The sequence below is a fragment of the Brachypodium distachyon genome, chromosome 5, assembly GCF_000005505.3.
Source record: "Brachypodium distachyon strain Bd21 chromosome 5, Brachypodium_distachyon_v3.0, whole genome shotgun sequence".
Lineage (NCBI taxonomy): Eukaryota > Viridiplantae > Streptophyta > Magnoliopsida > Poales > Poaceae > Brachypodium > Brachypodium distachyon.
In genome coordinates this window covers 4,122,797-4,141,751 of record NC_016135.3, presented here as the reverse complement: position 1 = coordinate 4,141,751, position 18,955 = coordinate 4,122,797, and the positions used below count along the sequence as shown (strand labels likewise).

General features: G+C 42.6%; 1 protein-coding gene across 1 annotated transcript; it reads left to right on the top strand.

Annotated features, from left to right (window-relative positions):
* Positions 1 to 9,279: 9,279 nt before the first annotated feature.
* On the top strand, positions 9,280 to 15,046 carry LOC100828865 (oligoribonuclease). The gene is made up of 8 exons (XM_003581164.4): positions 9,280 to 10,079; positions 10,966 to 11,076; positions 11,900 to 11,976; positions 12,441 to 12,522; positions 12,625 to 12,680; positions 13,702 to 13,788; positions 14,071 to 14,161; positions 14,731 to 15,046. The coding sequence occupies exons 1-8, from the start codon at positions 9,962 to 9,964 to the stop codon at positions 14,850 to 14,852; spliced, it is 744 nt and encodes a 247-aa protein (XP_003581212.1). The 5' UTR covers positions 9,280 to 9,961; the 3' UTR covers positions 14,853 to 15,046.
* The last annotated feature ends 3,909 nt before the right edge of the window (positions 15,047 to 18,955 follow it).

The window sequence follows — 18,955 nt, the reverse complement described above, 5'->3', positions numbered from 1 at the left end:
CTAATTTCCTTCAAAAACTAACATGTAAGTTCAGTTATATAAAGAACCACGCGTGCCTGGTGTGTTACGTCAGCGGGTGACGGTGCAGAATTCAGCGCACGGGTGACGTACGGCGCAGGAATAATCCCCGGCTACTACTGGCAGCTTCTTGGAGACGGTCTAAGGTATATATGATCGTCCGTTCCTGAATGTTTGAAGTATTAATTTTGTCTTAAGTCAAACTTTTTAATGCTTGACCAAATTTATAGAAAAATATATCAATATCCAGAATACCAAACTAATAATATTATGAAAACATATAGCATTGAATTAATTTAGATTCGTAGATGTGCATTTTTTTCAAAAAACTTGGTCAAAGTTTAAAAAGTTTGACTTAATACAAAAGTAGAACTTCAAACATTTAGAAAAGGAATGAGTAATGCGTATAATAGTTAGCTATAAAGATATATTGTTTTACGAACACACACATCCCACACTCACATATTTCATAAGGGATCGTGTTGCAGCTGTTTATTACCTTAAAACCTGATTCCCTTCTCTCTACTCTTCGTTCTCTCCCCTCCAACTAGCTAAAAATATATAAATTTAAACTCTCATAACCTTCTTACATTATTTTATTAAACTTGATATCAGATGACAACTATCAATGGGATCGAGAGGTTTACATGAGTCACAACTTTTATTCATTTCCGTTCTTTTGGGATTTGTGAGACTAATATACTTGTGACATGTCAATAATTAATATGATCGAGTGCATTGGTCAATGGTAGGTTTTGTCCTTGTTTTCAAACATAACAATATGGTCTTTGTTTTGTTGGTACTAACAGTTTGTAGTTTCTGTTGGTACTAACAGTTTGTAGTTTCGATATGGTCTTTGTTTTGTTGGTACTAACAGTTTGTAGTTTCTGTTGTCCATTATTTAATTCTACTATTTTTTTGCTATTTTGTCTTGTCACTATTGCTGCTAAACATGATATCTTAATTTATTTTTCTTGTCCATTATACTCTTAATTTTTGCAGTGTATTCTTTTACTGCCTAATTTGCAGTTAATGTCGGTCCATCCATCACTCTCTGCCACCGAACACCGAAACTAATGGGCCTGGCCCAAGATTGGCAGTGAGTCTTACCACCGCACATGGAATTAATGGGCCTGGTCGAAGATCATCACGGAGCCATGCAATGAGCAACCAAGCAGGAATTCTTTGGCAACTAGGGTTCAAGCGATTCAGGATTCGTTATGCCACCTGAGACTCACGGGTATACAACACGATCAGGTCATGTAAAAACACAGAGGCTAGAGTCGTCAGACTATTGAGAATTTCAATATTCTAATTGACAACCGTCACTTAGTTCATCCACCACTCTCTACCACCATACGCATAATTAATGGGCCCGGCCCAAGATTGGCAGTGAGCCGTGCGTCTAGTAGCCTAGCAGCAACGCTTTGGAAACTAGGTTTTTAGTGAAAAAAAAGATCTCTCCAAGATGCATTTGGTTGTTACTTATGTGTTAGTATAAGAGCCAAATCAGTTTCTTCTACAAACGACCGTTACTTTACTTCGCACCATTTCTCCTCTCCGTGTGATAAAAAATCCTACATCGGCCGATGTTACTTTACTTAGCAAGAACATTTTTCCGTTGCACAATGTTAAATAATGATGGATATTGAAGCGCAGGAGGACTATCCCCCAACCAAGTATCTTCCCAAAACCGAGTACCACGACCATCCCCTGAAATAAATGTGCCTTTGTTAAAGATTGTTAATTCATGACGGAATCGTTTTTTTGTTATTGACGGAATTCAGAACGTGGTACATCGGCAATAGAAATTGGGTTAAACCCAACACATTGCACTCTTAAAACGTTTGGATACCGCTGGGCTACTTCTCAATTGATGCATTTGTTGACGAAATTGTGTCAAGAATTATGAAACATAGAAGTATATCCTAACTCACTCTAAACCTAGTAGGAGGGTGTAGTTCAAAGTTACTCGTGATCGTGTTCGGTCTAGCCTCGTTGGCAGCGTTTTTTGTAGCACAATGTTAGACTAACAAATCGGCCCAGGTAGTATGGTTCGGCGCGATCGTGTTCGCCCTTGGCAGCGTTTTTTCTAGCACACGCCTGTCTGATCAGTCGATTCCGCCGGTCAGATTTTGTGTCAATTTACTTGAATCAAAGAATTTGGATAATCCGTACTCGATTGCTCCATAGACCATAGCCTGTGAAGTGAGAACGTTATTTGCTGTTTTGTACGCATGTTGAGTAGTTGGTGTACGGGCTGTCTGCTGACATAAGCACGATACTTAATAATTAGTACTAATATATTATAGCGCATATCAGGAAGAAAACATTATGACGCATATAGGATATAGTGCGTGTTCCTTTCGAAGAAATTTTTGACAGAAAGTGGATTAAAAGTACGACCTTCAGCGATCTTCAGATGGCTTCTTTTATACTTTTTCCGTCCAACAAAGAATGTCTCAACTTTGATCAAATTTGAATGCATCTATACACTAAGTCATGTCTAGATACATTTAAATTTTGATAAACTTGAGACATCTTTTGTCGGACGAAGGGAGTACTATATCCATAAAACCCTCTTGTCCGACTATTTCTTTTTATTTGTTATTAGAAAAAAGAAAAGTATGTCTTTCGTCCCTCAACTTGTTGAAAAGTACGCAAATGGTCTCTCATCGTTTTCATATTTTTTTGTCCCTCAACTATTAAACCAGATACCAATGGTCCATCACACAATCCAAAGGGGCATAAGTGTCCTCGAAACTGTCATGTCAGCTGGCAAGTTGGCACTAATTTTTTTAGCCATGTAGAGGTCGGGGTTTCAACCTTCTTTTTGAAAAAAAAGTGACAATTTCGAGATCAAAACTATGACACGTCTAATTTAATACCACTCATGAGAAAGGAACCATTAATGTTCCATTTTGACAGTTGAGTGACGAAAAATATACGAAAATAAATTGAGTGACCATTTGCGCATTTTTTATAAGTTGGGACGAAAATATATACTTTTCTGTTATGAAAGAAAGGGCGCACTACCGAAAGGCAGCAAATCACCATTGGCTATGTCTGTTTAGCTTCGTAAGATTTTGCTGTCAAAAAAGAGAAAGAAAACGCTAGTGCTTGACTTCACTTTACCGTCTGCTGCAAGTTCCCGAGGTGATTCGTCGTGGTCGCTGCCACTCGCGTGGCAAAAGATGTGCGCACTAAAAGCGGTCTCCACGCGGAACACAAGTTCGTATGGTATTTTCTGCCCACGTCACACAGATGAGCCAAGATTTTACTTCCACAATCGCCGTATATTGCAGTGGGTCACATGGAAATTGTTCTCATCTTCCTCCACACAGGGCCGGGCCGCCCTGTGCCAAATTATAACCAGGCCCCTTCTTCACTACAAAAAATAGAATTAATGCACTATAATAATGGGTCATAATATCTTACATAGCAATTGGATATATTAAAACCATACATATTAAACTCCCGGTTTCATAATTTTTATTTAAATAACATCATTCTTTTAGTATTCTGTAGAGTGAAATCTTCAATGGTATCCTTATAATGAATCTTCTCCGACACTTCACTCCCAAGTGCTATTGTGGCCAAATCATTATTCTTTGTTGTCTCATCGTAGCACACATATAGGAAAAGTAAAAGAGCGACTGATTTACTAGGCTCCTGGAGTCTGGAGAGACAATGGCGACCGATGATGGGATTGGGCGAGGACGTATTGCTGATCCTGGGCCGTCGTCTATTATGAATTTGGAAACCTGGGCCGTCCAACCGCGTCACGACTCACGAGAAGCCCTAAATTTCCTGACGCTTCAGTCATGTACGCGAGGAAAGACGGAGCGACGGGAGTCACGCGTGCGCGCGACGCCTCGACCCTCAGCCCTGCTCGGCCTTCTGATAAGCGGGCTGGCTAGTGCCTAATGGGTTGCAGGCCTGATGCTGTGTAGAAATTTGGAGGCCCTCGAATTTTGGGGCCCTGTTCGGCCGAACAGGCCGCAGTCCCGTCGGCCCAGGCCTGCATCCACATTGTCACCTGATCGATCCCCTTTGTTTCATATTTACTCCCTCTGTGCCGAAAAGGTTGGCGCGGGAAATTTTTACAATTAAATCCTACAATGTTAAATTATTACGGTTACACCCTCACCAAATGCTACAGCACACGCAGATCTTGCAGCGGCGCTAACAACGTTGATGCTCGGGCCACTGTACTAATCACATCGGAGGTGGAGGCTACGACGGCAGCATGTGCAGGATCGGCAATTTCAAATCAATTCCCAGGAGGCCCATGTGGTCGCCCGCCGCCAGATGCCGTCGCTTGCGCAAGATGCTGTTGCACGCCTCCGTCGCCCGCCACAAGATGCCGTCGCACGGCTCCGTCGCTTGCCGCCGCCCGATTCGTCCTCTCCACCACAGGATTTGCCGTCGCTGCCGCCTAAGGGGAGCGCAACACAGGGGAGGGGAAGATGGTGGGCATCAAAGGGGGGAGACGAGGAGAGGCGGAGGCGAGAAGAAGCACGGCAGAGGCGAACTGGGAGGGGAGGGAACGTGGAGCGCAGCGTCGACGAGGGAGGGGGGTAGTCGGGGAGAGAGCGAGGCGAGAAGGGAGGGGAGGCAGAGAGCGATACGGGACTCGGGAGGGGGAAGGGAGGCAGATTAAGAAACGAGGGGGGGTGCGGGTTAATTCAACAAATGTCAGGGACGTTTTTGCAAAACGAGCGCGACGCAAATCTTTTCGGTACGGAGGGAGTAGATCCGAACGCCATCACTAGCGCTTCGATCATTTTTTATTTATTTTTTGTTGCAGGAGCGCTTCGATCATTCTAGAATATTATTCCTGCCGATCTTTCCGAGCGAGGACGAGCGATTTCAGCTATCTGTCTGAGGTAGCATGTTGCCATGCTATGGGTGTGTTTAGATGTTGTCCTACTCTTTTTTTTGTCATAACAAAAATAGTTGGCGTTTGTTTGATTTAATTTCTAACTTTTGGCAAACCAATGTCACTCTACCAAATTTAGGTCTTTTTTTTTTGCAAAGTCAGCCAATTTGTGGAAGAAAAAATAGCTGAGGTTTAAATGAATTGATGCATCTCTGTTGAGATAAAATAGCTGAGATTTATGTAGGAGTACACAGTACAGTATATCAATACTGAAATAGTTGAGATTTAAATATTTTCTTTTTAGAAAAGGAGGGCGTTATTCCAAACTCTGCCTTTATATTACTAAAGTCGCAAATAGCCACCAGATCACAGTTATTACAACTCAAAAAGACAACAATCTAGGAAAATAATACTTCTACTAGTCTATAGGTCGTTTGTCACCTTAGAACTCATCGAATAGACATCGTGAAGTACCTTCAATGACTTTACGTCATCAGCCTTCCTAGGTATATGACTGACCTATCATCATTGCCATTCTTCGGGGGTTTTAACAGACAACGCCACCAGAGAGGTCGCCGTCGCATTGTCATAAGCATTGCCAACAATGGCTCGACCTCCATGTTTGAGGACCTCCCCATGGCCATCAACTTGCTACTGGACATTGGCCGAGACAGCACCACCAGCTTCACCGACGAAGTTGGTACACCTGAGATTTAAATGAATTGGTGCTTCTTGGTTGAGATAAAATAGCTGAGATAAATTTTTGCTAGCACACATTCAGACTAATGTAAACTCCCACGTCTCTTCTCATTTCTTCCACCGTTCCATCAGTTTCTTCCACTCTATTTTCTTGCTGTTCTTATTTCTCTTCTTGCCTTGAGGATTGGGCATGGTTGCAACAAGAGGAGGAAGAGAGGGCGTGTGCATCAGCCGAAGAAGTGGAGATTTCAGGTTCTGATGCGGCACCGTGGTGGCAGTGGTGCTCGACGCGGGAGCCGAGTAAGCAATGGCATGGTTGCAAAATACGACGCAGAATCACCACCGACAAGTCGTAAATAGGACTAGTAGGCAATGACATTATCTCCACTGACGGAACATATATAAGGCCCGTCATTTGTCACTAGAGGTGCCACCCTTGGTGACCCATTACCGACTGGGTGAACAGTGACGGGTCCATAAGTAGTAACTACCGACAGATTATAGCACAATTCAACTATACTCCACTTTATATGTGGTATAAAAAGGCATGGTGGTCCTAAAAGTGCATAGACCTTTAGCGGGGCCTATACGGAGTTCCACATATCTTGAAGGATACGCTTTGGGTTTCCAAGAAAACCATGTGGATTACATGTAAATGAGTACTACAAGTTCTACTTGGATGTAACTTCAAGTCCATCCCGTATTGATCAACTTGTAGTTTAGCAGTAATTTAAACGAAGTTCTCCACAGGGATTAATCTAATGATTACTATCCAAATCTCAAGCTAAACTCACACAAGTTCAAGGTTTTGACAGGAAATTAGAGAAATAACAGAAGTAAACTAGTCTTTGTTGGGTTTTTCGTTAACTGTAGCAAATCCAGACAACAACTTAACTGAACTTTCTGACGAAAGTGAAGAAAATTGACACTAACACTGAATTTAACTGAAGAAAAAAAATAGCAGAGCAGATCTAAGAATAGAGAATCCGAGGGTTTTAGGAAGGAAGATGAACTAGAAGAAGATCTTTTTTTTTTTGAGGAAAAAGACGGTCGATCTCGTCGTTCAATTAGGAAGGTAGAAAATTCTGTACAAGAGAACCCAAGAGGGGTGAGAGAGAGAGAGAGAGAGAGAAGGGGGGGGGGGGGAGCAAAAGAAACAAAAAGAGCTAACCCGAAGGCCTAATCTCCTGCGTCAGAAGAGCACGCCCGTAATCTACTCTGAAGGTCCTCCCAAACCAGAAAGGTACCACAAGGGCCAACAAAGCCTTCCCTTGGAAAATTCTACGGTTTCTCTCCTTCCAAACACCCCACCAAGTGTAGATAAGATCTTCGCTTGCCTTGTGCATCGCCTTCTTGGAAAGGCCTCCAAGCTGGAGGTCCCGGTGGGCGTTGATGGACTGGGAGGAGGCGTCGGCGTTGGGAGAGGTGTTACTCCAAGATTGAATGAAGCCGCGCACGTCGGAGGTGAAGCTGCAGTCCCGGCAAAGGTGCAAGACAGTCTCCGGGAGAATTTTGCAAAGTTGGCAGATTCGGGCTAGAAGAAGATCTAGAGAAGATTGACATCAAGTTTTAGACAGGTATAGATTTGCAGATCAGGGAGAAGAACACATCATGCAGGATCAATTCTGCAAGTTTTAGACATGGATAGATTTGCAGATCAGGGAGAAGAACACAACATGCAGGATCAATTCTATCAACCAGAACAATTAGCATGAAAAGCAAATAGCATCACACAAGGGTACTAATTTGACAGAAACTTTAATAACAGACTACGCAGTGCAACACACGATTATATTGAGTGTGCAACGACAGATCAAAGTTCACAAGACAGGATTTCAGCAAGAGATTGCACAATTGCAGCATAAACAGCAAGAACAGAAGAAGAACTAGAGAAGGAAGAGTTTAACTTTTACAGAGATTTGTTGCGGTAGAGAAGAAGTTGAGACAAGGATGAAGATGATCTAGCCTATAAACTCTTCGAATTTGTTGTAGATGAACTCCCCAAGAACCTTCAGATCTGACCATCTTCCCTTCTCCTTCTTCTTTCTTCTCCTCCTTTTTGGATCTCACCTACTCCCTCTCCTCTGGTTGTTTTCGATGCAGGGTGGTTGCAACTTCTTTTATGCTCTCCTCTCTCTCAGAAGCTGTTACCATCATCCTTTTGATATAAGCAGTAAAGCCCTTGCTTTTGTTAGCTTAAGAAGATCCCTCCTTTTTGCCACCTTTTAGCATGATCTCAGCTTCAAGTTTCTTCCTCCCTGTGCTTTATGTTTTCTTCTCTTTCGCCTTTTTGCTCCCCTTTCTTCATGATGTAGTAAGAAGGAGATTTAGGTGCCTTTTCGCATCTTTTCTGCAAAAAGAGCAAGCAGTGCTGTAAAAAGAAAAATTTGGTCTTAAATGACTTAATTGGATCAAATTCAAATTCAAATTTAAACTTGATCAGTACCAAAAATGTTTGAAAATAGTTAAAAAAGTGGGCACTGATCACGTATGCGTCATGGAATAATACTTGGAGAGGTGAAGAAATTGCCATACCACACATTTAAATGGGTGACCAAGATCCCCAAGGTGACTAGATCCCACACAATCAATAGAAGATCTAAGAGGAGAAATAGAAATTTAAGAACCATAAAAGGCTATTGAAGCCACAAATCCTTAGTCCATCGAGTTTTCTAACTTTCTGGCACCCCCTATCATAAACGCAGTTGCACTCCACGACTCCTGTATAATACAATCAAGGAAGGACTATGTATGACTATTAGTCTATTACTAAATTGTTGGAGGCATGAACCTGGGTAAGTCTGAGTGTTAGATCTGTCGGTATCTTGAGTGTATTCCTACATCCAAGGAAATCATGCAAAAATACGATAGTGTTGCGAGTTTCCAATATTTTATACCGCAACAACCGGTGCCGACCGTGGGGATCTTACGGTATCACCTTGGATCTCTTTCGACAACCTCAACTCTGATGACGACGATGAAGCGTCCTACTACGCACCCCCATTGTGACCCACGAGTAATCTGAAAGGGTGGAGGCGAACCATGACAAGGTAGGTTTCGACACGGAGCTGAATCGGAGCCTACGAAGGGTTTTTTTTTTCACGGAGCTGAATTCGACCCTATGAAGGGTGGTTTTTATTAATGATATGACTTTGAGCAATTCCATAACCGTAGAAAAACAAATAAACTCCAATAAAAACCATTAAATCCAAATAATTTTATAGGCACTTAAAATAATTTTTTTGAAGAAAAAACAAATTCTTTTTATATATAAATAAAGTTGTGTGACGTTGTGGCTTCAAATGCCTCAAGGAATCAATGGGGTGAAATGATATTTTGCGCCGGCGCCTCCTTATGCTTGAGAGATTAGAAATTAGGTTGACGTTCAAGTCTTCATCGCCGGCGGCGGCAGCGCCGAGACTCATAGATCCGAAGCACCGGCCACGGTATGTGTAATCCATCTCATGAGACGGTAGGGACTAGAGACTATCAGGAATTCGAACCATCTTTCATGCTTTAGGGTGTGTTTGGTTGGCGAGGACTAGAGACTATCAGGAATTCGAACCATCTTTCATGCTTTAGGGTATGTTTGGTTGGCGAGTGAAGCACCATGGGTTGTTCCCGACCAGATTTTACGGGAGCCGACCGGATTTCATGTTCGGATAAAATGGACAGAAACTCTCTGTGTTTCGTTAAGATGGGTTAACCTGAACCAAACTCCGAGCGCCGCCCTCGACCTCGCCTCCGACGCCGGCGCCGCCTTGCAGGCCCGCCGGAACTCCCTGCAGTCTGCGCCGTCCCGCGCTTTGCCGCTCCGCAGGCCGCCTCCGCCGCTACCTCCTCGCGAGCCACCTCCGCCGCCCTGCTCGCCGTCCGTCGCCTCCTCAAGAGCTGCCTCCGGCCCCCTCCTCGCAAGCCCCTCGCCGTGCTCCCAGCTCCCCTTGCGAGCCCGTCGCCCTGCTCACAACCTGCCGCCTCCTCGCGAGTGGCCTCCTCGCAGGTCACTTCCTCGCGAGCGGCCTCTGCCGCCGCGCTGCTCGCGTTGCAGGCCCTTCGTCGCGCGCCGCCTCTGCCGCCGCCCAAGCAGCGGCCTCCGCCGCCACCGCCTGCCCTGCTCGCGAACCGCTGCCGCCGCCCTGCTCGCGTCGCAGGCCCCTTATCGCGCGCCGCCTCTGCTGCCGCCCAAGCTAACTGTCCGCCGTCACTTGAAAAAGAAAACCCCTAATTTTCTTTTTTGAATTCCACCTCTCTCCGTCTATTTCTTCCCGATTTCGTCAAGAAATTTCAGTTTAGTTGATCACCGCTGGAACGGCGAAGGTTTTGCCCGGGTTTATCTTGAATACGGGGAACAATTGGGAGAGTATGACTAATCTTGCCAACATGTTTGCTGTCCTTGACCTGGATGCCGAGGACGATAGAGAGGAAGCTGAAGAACAACCAATATCCAGCAAGCTAGAAGCTGCTGCTGCCAGGGAACTTGGTAAGGGCGCACTTCCTCTTTCGTTTTCTCCCAGCATCTGATGATGGGGTGCTCCAGTTAGGCTGTGGTAAGAAGATGAACTTTAGTACTTGCGAGGCTCGTTGAGTATTTGCAACCATTGTGGTGCTTTGTTGAATAAGTTCCTATTCTGCCTATACTCAATCGTGGATGCAGGGATCTAGATTTGAGTATTGAAAACTTGTATTCTGCATCACTTTTGTTGGTAAATTTTGAAAACTGCTGTCAGCGATTACCTATGTACTGTGTGATTAACTGGTTGCCGATTTTAATAAATATGGAGTACTTTTTTAGTAGTGTAACAACTAACTAAGTACTCAGGTAATTTTAGTTGTTACTGAGGAAGATATTAATTACTGTATTATCTCTTGAGTATCAGGTAATGTTTTGATTTTTCTAGACTAACAGGATCATGGAATACTTACCTGTCTGGCACCACACGGTTTTTTAGCTACTTCAAAACAAACTCAAGACAGAACATTTCAGCTCATCAGTTTCACAAAATCTGGCAAAAGCTGTGCGGGAGCATAAGTGCATAGCACAACCACATCGGTGTCCTTCTTGCCATTTGTTTCTGTGTGCATCTAGATCAAGCATTCCATTGGTGTTTAAAACCCTCACCACCAACATTTACTTGGTGAATATTCAGTACCTTAGCCATGAGGCTCCAATTATGTTATATCTTTAGGAGAAATAAGGTCTTTGTAGTGTGCAAAAAGTTTAAGTTCCAAATAATTGTACCAGATGATCGGTAACTTCCATTCTGATCCTTTGAATCATCGGCAGAAATGAGAATTTAAAAAGACTTTTTTTTCCTTTTTTATTACAGTTCACTTTTATAATGAGATTTTGAAATCATATTTTGCAGACAGTGGCAGGGAGAATCACAAAATGATTGTAAACTATGATGGGGATAACCTTGCTTCATCATCCAGTGAATACAAGATGCCACTGGTGTGGATAGACTTGGAAATGACTGGTGAGCGTATCTTCCTTTGTGTGGTACTGTCACACAATATGTTCATAGTTTTATACCTAATGTAATTTAATTTTCAAAAAATTACAGATTAGGAAACACAAAGGTCAAAAGATCTAGTATCAGTGTTGGTTGAGTCGCAAGATTATTACGTACTAAATGTTTAATCTTTTGACATTCTAAATGTTTAATTTACTTCACATTAATTCCGCAAATTGTGAGGACACTTCTGTTGCTTCACATGTGCAAACTAGTTGGTCCGAACCCCTTCAAAATAGTTGGACTATAGACATGATATAACTCCACGCTAAGCAGTATACAGCTCATTAGTGATTTGCTTGGTAATCATAATTCATATGTGAAGAAGGAACTTGTTCTGCATCTACTGTTTTCTGGTGTGAAGTGTGCCTTGTGGGCATTTCGCTAATTGCTCCTATTATTCTCCTCTAATTGATAAACCTTCCAGTTAACAAAAAGTGACATTTTGGACATTGGCACAATCTTTAAGACTAACTTTGACCAGTACTTTATTGTACTACGTGTGTAATATATTCTTCTGAAATATTTTTCGAGACAAAGCTATACATGTGATCTTAAGCTTTCAATCTTAATATTTAAAGCTACATGTGCGCTAAATGTCTTATAAGTTTCACAGAAGATATTTCCAAAACGTCATTTCTTGTGGGCTGGATGGAGTATGTACTATGCAGATATGTCAAAATAGAATTTTGTTTATATTCTGTTCAAACTCTTATCGTCAATTTTAACTTTTACACGATGCCAAAATAATGACTAATGGACGACATGCTGGTTTTCTATTGTTTAGGTTTGGATATCACAAAAGATCGCATACTGGAGATTGCTTGTATTATAACGGATGGTAAACTTACCAAACGAGTAGAGGTGGCTTTTTAACCAAGTAGCAAGTGTTTTGTTGCTTCTAAAATGTTATGATACCTTCTTAGACTACTATGAATTTTGGATTCCATGACGTTTATGGGTACGACCAGGTTGTATCTATCCAAGTAAAACTCGTGTTAATCATTTCCAAGTCTTTCACAAGACTTCCATAGGGAACCCGGGGTGTATCCACCTAGGTCCGCAGAAGCCCGTATGGGCCCCATTAAGGGTATATCTACTCCTCGGCCCACCAGCCCTGTTTATGCGGCATATACAGAATAACTGTACTGTGGTATGACTATTCACAGACAAGCTTCAATTACAAAGTGTTGTGTATCTGAGTTAGCAAGGCAGATTGCTGCTTTCTCATTCCTTTGTCACCAACCATATTAGTATTGAATTATATCTGTTGGTGTGCAATAGCTAGGCAAATAACTCAACTTAGCTATTGCAACTTTCTTTTGCAGGGTCCTGATTTGGTAATAAGACAGAGCAAGGAATGCTTAGATGACATGAATGAATGGTGTAAAATCCACCACGGCGCCAGTGGTAAATATCTTATCATTTTTCAGAAGTGACATGTGAATATAATATGTTGCTAATGCAACCAATTTAGGACTTCTGAAAATAATACTCTTGTAACCAATACAGGACTGACAGAAAAAGTACTGCAGAGTGACATTTCTGAGCATGATGCAGAGAAACAAGTACGCTAGTCCTTTTTGGTAGCTCTGACTAATCTGACAGTGCTCATATAATTGAAGTATTATTTTTTTACTAGAAATCTCAGAAAGAAAATGTCTACTAGCTACTGCTAATGTGTAGAGTGCAAATGTTTGATCGTATGATCCACGGATCCACCACATATTGCTGATAAAGACATCTAGGCAGAACTATATTTTCTTTTTGTTGGCTGGTATATTTTGCAAATATGGAGTAAGCATACATGCAGCCATGAAGATTTCTGGTCCATATATTGTTTGAATATGGGCAATAAGGTTATTTGTCCACATTAGAGTCTTGTTGACATCTTTATACTAAGTTGTCTTGAACTCTTGATATATAAATATCAATATCAATATATTTCAAGCAATCATGTATGTCTTGTACAGTCCTGCTCAATAGGTTCTTGTGTACCTTCCCTGCCTCTCTAGGTAAAGGAAATCTTATAACATGACTCGTTATTTTGTTTATTCCGAACAGTAATGCATTTGTTGTCTGTAATTCCTGCACCAATTCTACTGTTCTGCTGGTTGTATGTTTGGTAAATTACATCGTGCCGTGGTTTCTGTGGCAAGAAGTATCCTAATATGTATGTGTGTTCTGAAAGGCAACCGCCTTGGTGGTGCTAGGCGAGACCTTCCTGCCTCACCGCCCTATCTTATTTCCTGCCAGTGAATCGGTGCTAGGTGCTGCCTACTAGCGCCTAGCACCGTTGGTTAAAATTGAAGACTTGTCTGGAATTTTTTGGATTCAGCCTTAGCTTTTCAATCCTTGCATACTGTATATGGGCATCATGCACAGGAAAGCACTTACACACAGAGACACAATCCAAAACTGGCGTGTGATGCTATTAGTTATGTGTTAGTACTGTTGTGTGCAAGTAGTTTGTTGTTTCCTTAACTATTGCTTATTATTTTTCTGAGAACACCCATTTCTATTTCCTTGATGATCCTCTATCCACTTTATCGTTTCCTCACAAAGGTTTCCTGTGTTAGCTATTTTCAGGTGTTAGACTTTGTTAGGAGGTATATAGGTTCGGCAACTCCGTTGATAGCTGGCAATTCTATCTATACAGATTTACTATTTTTGAAGGTTAGTAAGAGAAAACCTTCCTTAGCTATTTGTTGAAAATGAAATGGTTCATGCTATTTGAAGTTTTGAACGTTTCTGCCATATTTATTACAGTACTATGCATGCTCCTGCTATACACGATAAGAATACAATATTTAACGTTCTGTTAAAAAATGGGAACATTATTTACTCTACAGTAGATATTATGGTGAAAACATATTCCAGAGTACTTTAGTAGGATTAGTAGCATTATCAGTTTACTTTGAGAGACTTTTGGCTTGACTTGTGTGTTTTTATATCTAGGAGTATATGCCGCAGCTTGCAGGCATATTCCCTCATGTGATAGTTGATGTGAGCAGCATAACGGCTTTGTGCATCCGCTGGTTCCCCAAGGGTAAATTATTATCCCATATATTATCACAGTAGTGTTGCAGAATTTTCGTTTTCATAATTGTATGGCTTTTGTTTTATCACTCTGGTCCAGACCAGATTAGTTCGAGATTCTGGTGATAAACCACATCTTTGGTTACAAGATATTCACTGGGACAGAGAACTAATGATGAAACTGGAGCAAAATTTAAGGATCAGTTAGTGAGATGAAAATGTTAACAAGTGTTATTAGACTATAGATGCTTGTTTGGAACACAAATTCACAAGAAACTGTTTACTGCTCACATGAATCAGAAAAACAATCTCATGTCCAAACAGGCATAGAGTCATATAATTATCCATTTTTGATGTATTTCTGTGTGACTATACCTGTCGGCTTATTCAAAAGAGTTTGAAAGTTGAAATTTGTTCAAATTGACCTTGGCTGGATTCCAAACGATAACTAAGTCCAGGGCCATCATGTATAGCAAACATAACACTGAGTAGTTTTTATCTTGGGATACATAGGAAATATACCTGCGAAAATCTCTACAGGACAAAACTTTGCTCATTCTGCTATTTGACTGTTGACAGAAAAGAAGCAAGCTCCAAGAAAGGAGAAAAACCACAGGGCGAGGGACGACATCAGAGAGAGCATCAAGGAGCTGCAGTACTACAAGATGAACATCTTCAAATCGCGGCAATCTAAACATTAGTATGTGTTTGTGGATTTCTGAGTTTATCATATCGCCTGTTGGATAGAAGGTGTGTTTTTCATGTCGTCAGTCACAACTCATGCTCGTTATCTCTCTTTATCTATGATGCTTTGATATACCATATGAAATCGACAAAATTGCTTGGATGCTCCCTTGCCAGAATTATTATCTCGCGACTCACAGTTCTGCGTGAAGGTATGGCTGGCTGATATTTATTTTTGAGAAAAATGCATCAGAGGTACTAATTCTTTTGCGAAGGTGTCAAATTAGTATCAAATCTATCAAAATGCACATTTAGGTTCCAATAGTATCTTAAGTGGTTCATCACAGGTCCCTTTGGTATATGCGTCCCTCCGACTGTACGACGTGGCCATCTGACTAGTGTCACCTAGAATTGGGCCCACACGTCAGGTAAGTACATGGATTAAAGTCATATAGAAAACCCCCCGCCAGGTGTTCTGCCAGGGACAACGAATGGAAAACCTTAGTTACGGTTTTTTTATAAATTTTTAATCCATGTACTTACCTGACCTGTGGGCCCGGTCCTAGGTGGCATTAGTCAAATAACCACGTCATACGGTCAGAGTGGTACATACACTAGAAGGACCGTGATGAACCACTTAAAATATTACTGGATCTAAACGTGCATTTTGAAACATTTAGGACTAACTTGGCACCTTTGCAAAAAATTAGGACCTTTGATGCATTTTACTCTTTATTTTTCTATAATATGGCCGGCTGATATAACCAAACCACATGCTTTCGTGAAGAAGTACGTGCTGTCAATTTTGTGAATTTTATTTGACCAAGTAAATACCTCTTTATTCATTATCAATCATGGTTACATCTTTCAAAAGAAGAGGTACAATACTACTAGGAGGATGCTCTAACCAAACCAGAGGTGGGGAGAATTTCGCAAGCTGAGCGAGCTCATGGGCAACTGTGTTTTCTTCACGAGGACAGTGGACAAATGAAATCTTGACGCAATCTGTCGCAAGATAAAAACAATCATCAAAGACGGGCACCAAGACCCGCAGCTCGTCCTCCCTGGTTCATGACCTCAACGACTTCCATACTATCTGAATTCACAATGAGTCGGTTACAACCAGCAGTAACGGACAACTCCAAGCCGAGATATAAAGCCATAGCCTCAGCAACAGGTACAGATGGACACCCAGAAATTTTCTGGTTTGCTGCAGCCACAAAATCTCCTTTATCATCCCGAAGAATAGCTCCAATTGCTCCCTCAAGAGAATCCTGATCGAGAGCTGCGTCCACATTAAGTTTCACAATATCTCGCGGAGGCTTCTCCCAGCCATGCCGTTTAATTCTGGCTGTTTTACTACAAGCTCGATGGAAGTTTTCTGCTGCCACCCGAAAACCGTGATAAACTATCACCATGCCTCCGATTAATGGTTTCCTCGTAATTTGGAAGGGTTAGGCTCTGTACTGGGCGGGGGTCTTTCCGGTGTCCATCAAAACCCGCGGAATCGTCCCTGAAATCCAAATTCCAATTGACCAGTTTCCATTACTAAAATACAAACAGCTCGCATTGGCCGTATACGATTCCAATTCCTGATTTTTTTTTTGAAAAGGAAACTTCATTAAACAGCAGGACTAGTTCGTCGAGAATTACAGCATCCGAGATCACATCCGGACCGTGACGAACTGAACTTTCAGTACGGTTATTTACCTTAGCATAGTTTGCCAATATGTGGCTAACACAGTTTTGAGTCCTACTAGCTTTGCAGACGGTAATAGGATGTTCATCAAGCAGACGACGGATCTCACTGACACACATGGCGTAGGGCGATCTGTCTGGATGTTTAGCATAGGCCATCGAGAGGGCCTCAGCACAGTCCGACTCAAGAATGATGAACTTCTCAGACCAGCCCATCGCCACTCTCAAGCCCTCTTCACATGCCTTCGGTTCATCTTCGAGGGCACCAGTGCAGTGAGGAATGCTGCTGCAAGCTGAGAAAATAACCTCACCTCTGTGGTTGCGAAGAACAATGCCAATGCCAGCCGAGTCAGTCATCCGGAGAAAAGGACCCGTCCACGTTTAGCTTGACCGAATCGGTGTCTGGCGGCTTCTAGCGAGCATCTCCAGACTTGAGATGACCGTCACGCTTCTGATTGCCTTTCAATCTAACAGAGTAGGCACACACCTGCTTCCCCTTGACCACATCTAACCCATTGTTTTTCTTGATGAGAAGAAGTGAGTCCATGTAGCTGCATAAGAACCGCCGAGAAGCCACCACCGGCTCAGGAGTTTTGTCGTGCATGATATCATTGTGAACATGCCAGATACGTCAAAACATCATAAGAAGCATCGCAGCCTTCGTCTTGTCCAAGGTCGAGAGAGCATGGAGGAACCAGCCCGGTCCCGTGTTCTGCAGCTTGTTAGGATCGGGGATGTCCCAACACGAGCGCATGGCATGCGAGATGGCGCGCGCATTAGGACATCGAACAAGGGCATGGAACAAGTCCTCGTCCTCTCCTCCGCAAAGTTGGCATTCTAACCTTTTCCATCTTCTGATTGCAGAGGTTGACTTGAGTAGCGAGGGCATCTCTGCTGAGTTTCCAAGCATGGCGCATTGACAAACCACCTCCTTGTGTACGAGAGTTCTCAAAGCAAAGTATTATTCGAATGGATCGCGGGTTGATATTGTCTTCACTGGAAACGCCTCCTCCTCATGGCAAGCAATTCCTAAATATGAAACTAATCCTGCCATCCAAACCGGATGTTATCGCATTTCAGGACGTGTTAAAGCTGAGCTACCTAGATCCCCAGTTACTACCTCACCTAGTGGCCATGTTATGGCATTTCCTCCCGATCCTTCCCAGTCCAGGGCAAAACGCTTCAAAACGAACAAGGTCTTCGAGGGAAAGTCAGCAATCGACGACTTCAGACTTTAGACAAGGATCAATGGCATGCAGGCTTAATTCTGAAGGATTCATTTCTGCATTCTATTCCTAAGTGCATGGTTGCGTGCGTACCTCTTGTGGGCTATATCTAGGAAAACCGCTGGCTACAAAACTACTCCATTAATACTGAACCAAACTTAGTCAACTTATGAACAATATTAGGTCTTTCGAAATTACTCCTTAGTCAACTTCTCAGTACCAAACTTAGTCAACTTAATATGGGACGGAGGGAGTAATATTTAACCAAAACACTTTTACAGTGATTGTCGAGTACTTCTCGGTACTTTTTAGCACTCCCGCCGGAATTAATTATGTCCGTTGATCTTTACTCTTAATTATGGGCGTGGCTGTTTACGGTCTAATTTACCATTGCCAGAGGAGGGCAAGTCAATCCCGTCCTATACGGTGAGTTTCAGTTTTTGAAAAATAATTGGGTGAGCCCCGCGCTCACGTAAGCCTCCTGCGCCCCTCCGTGGATGGTCAGCCACGTGAGCAGCGAGCGTGGATCCGACGGTGATTTTTCTGCGCTGCAACCGCAACTAACAATCATGGGGGAGGAGGAGGGTCACGTTGGGGCCATCAGCAATCATGGGAGGAAAAACAGGGATACGTGGCAGCCATCCACGGAGAGGAAAAACAAGGATACGTGGCAGCCATCCACGGAGGGGCGCATCGAGGCTTGGGTGAGCCCGGGGCTTACCTAATTATTTTCCCAGATTTTGCCGTGGCGGTCCAGCCCTTCAGCCATTTCCATGACCGGAGCTGCTCGGTGAAGTGCTTGATGCTGTGAACTGATTAAATCTTGCAGAGGTCTGGAGTAAATAATATGTCTGAAATTTAAACAGCAGAGCACTGCAGCATCTTGCAGAACCTCATCTTGCCGCATTGCCGCGAGGTTACTGCTCGATCGGCCGCCCACCCGCCGGCTGAAGGCCAGTTCTTTTCTGGACCGGTTTCTTCGAGAAGTTGATTCTTGAATAATTAGATAATTTCGATGAATATTTAATACAGACGAATAATGTGTAAAACATGTAACATATTATATCATACAAACTAGACAAATTAAATAGCAACGCACAACAATAAAACTCATCTAATTTCACGGCATAAATAATACAATTACCAATCAAAATCAACAAGAAAAAGCAGATTACGTACGGTGTTGTACTCTTTTC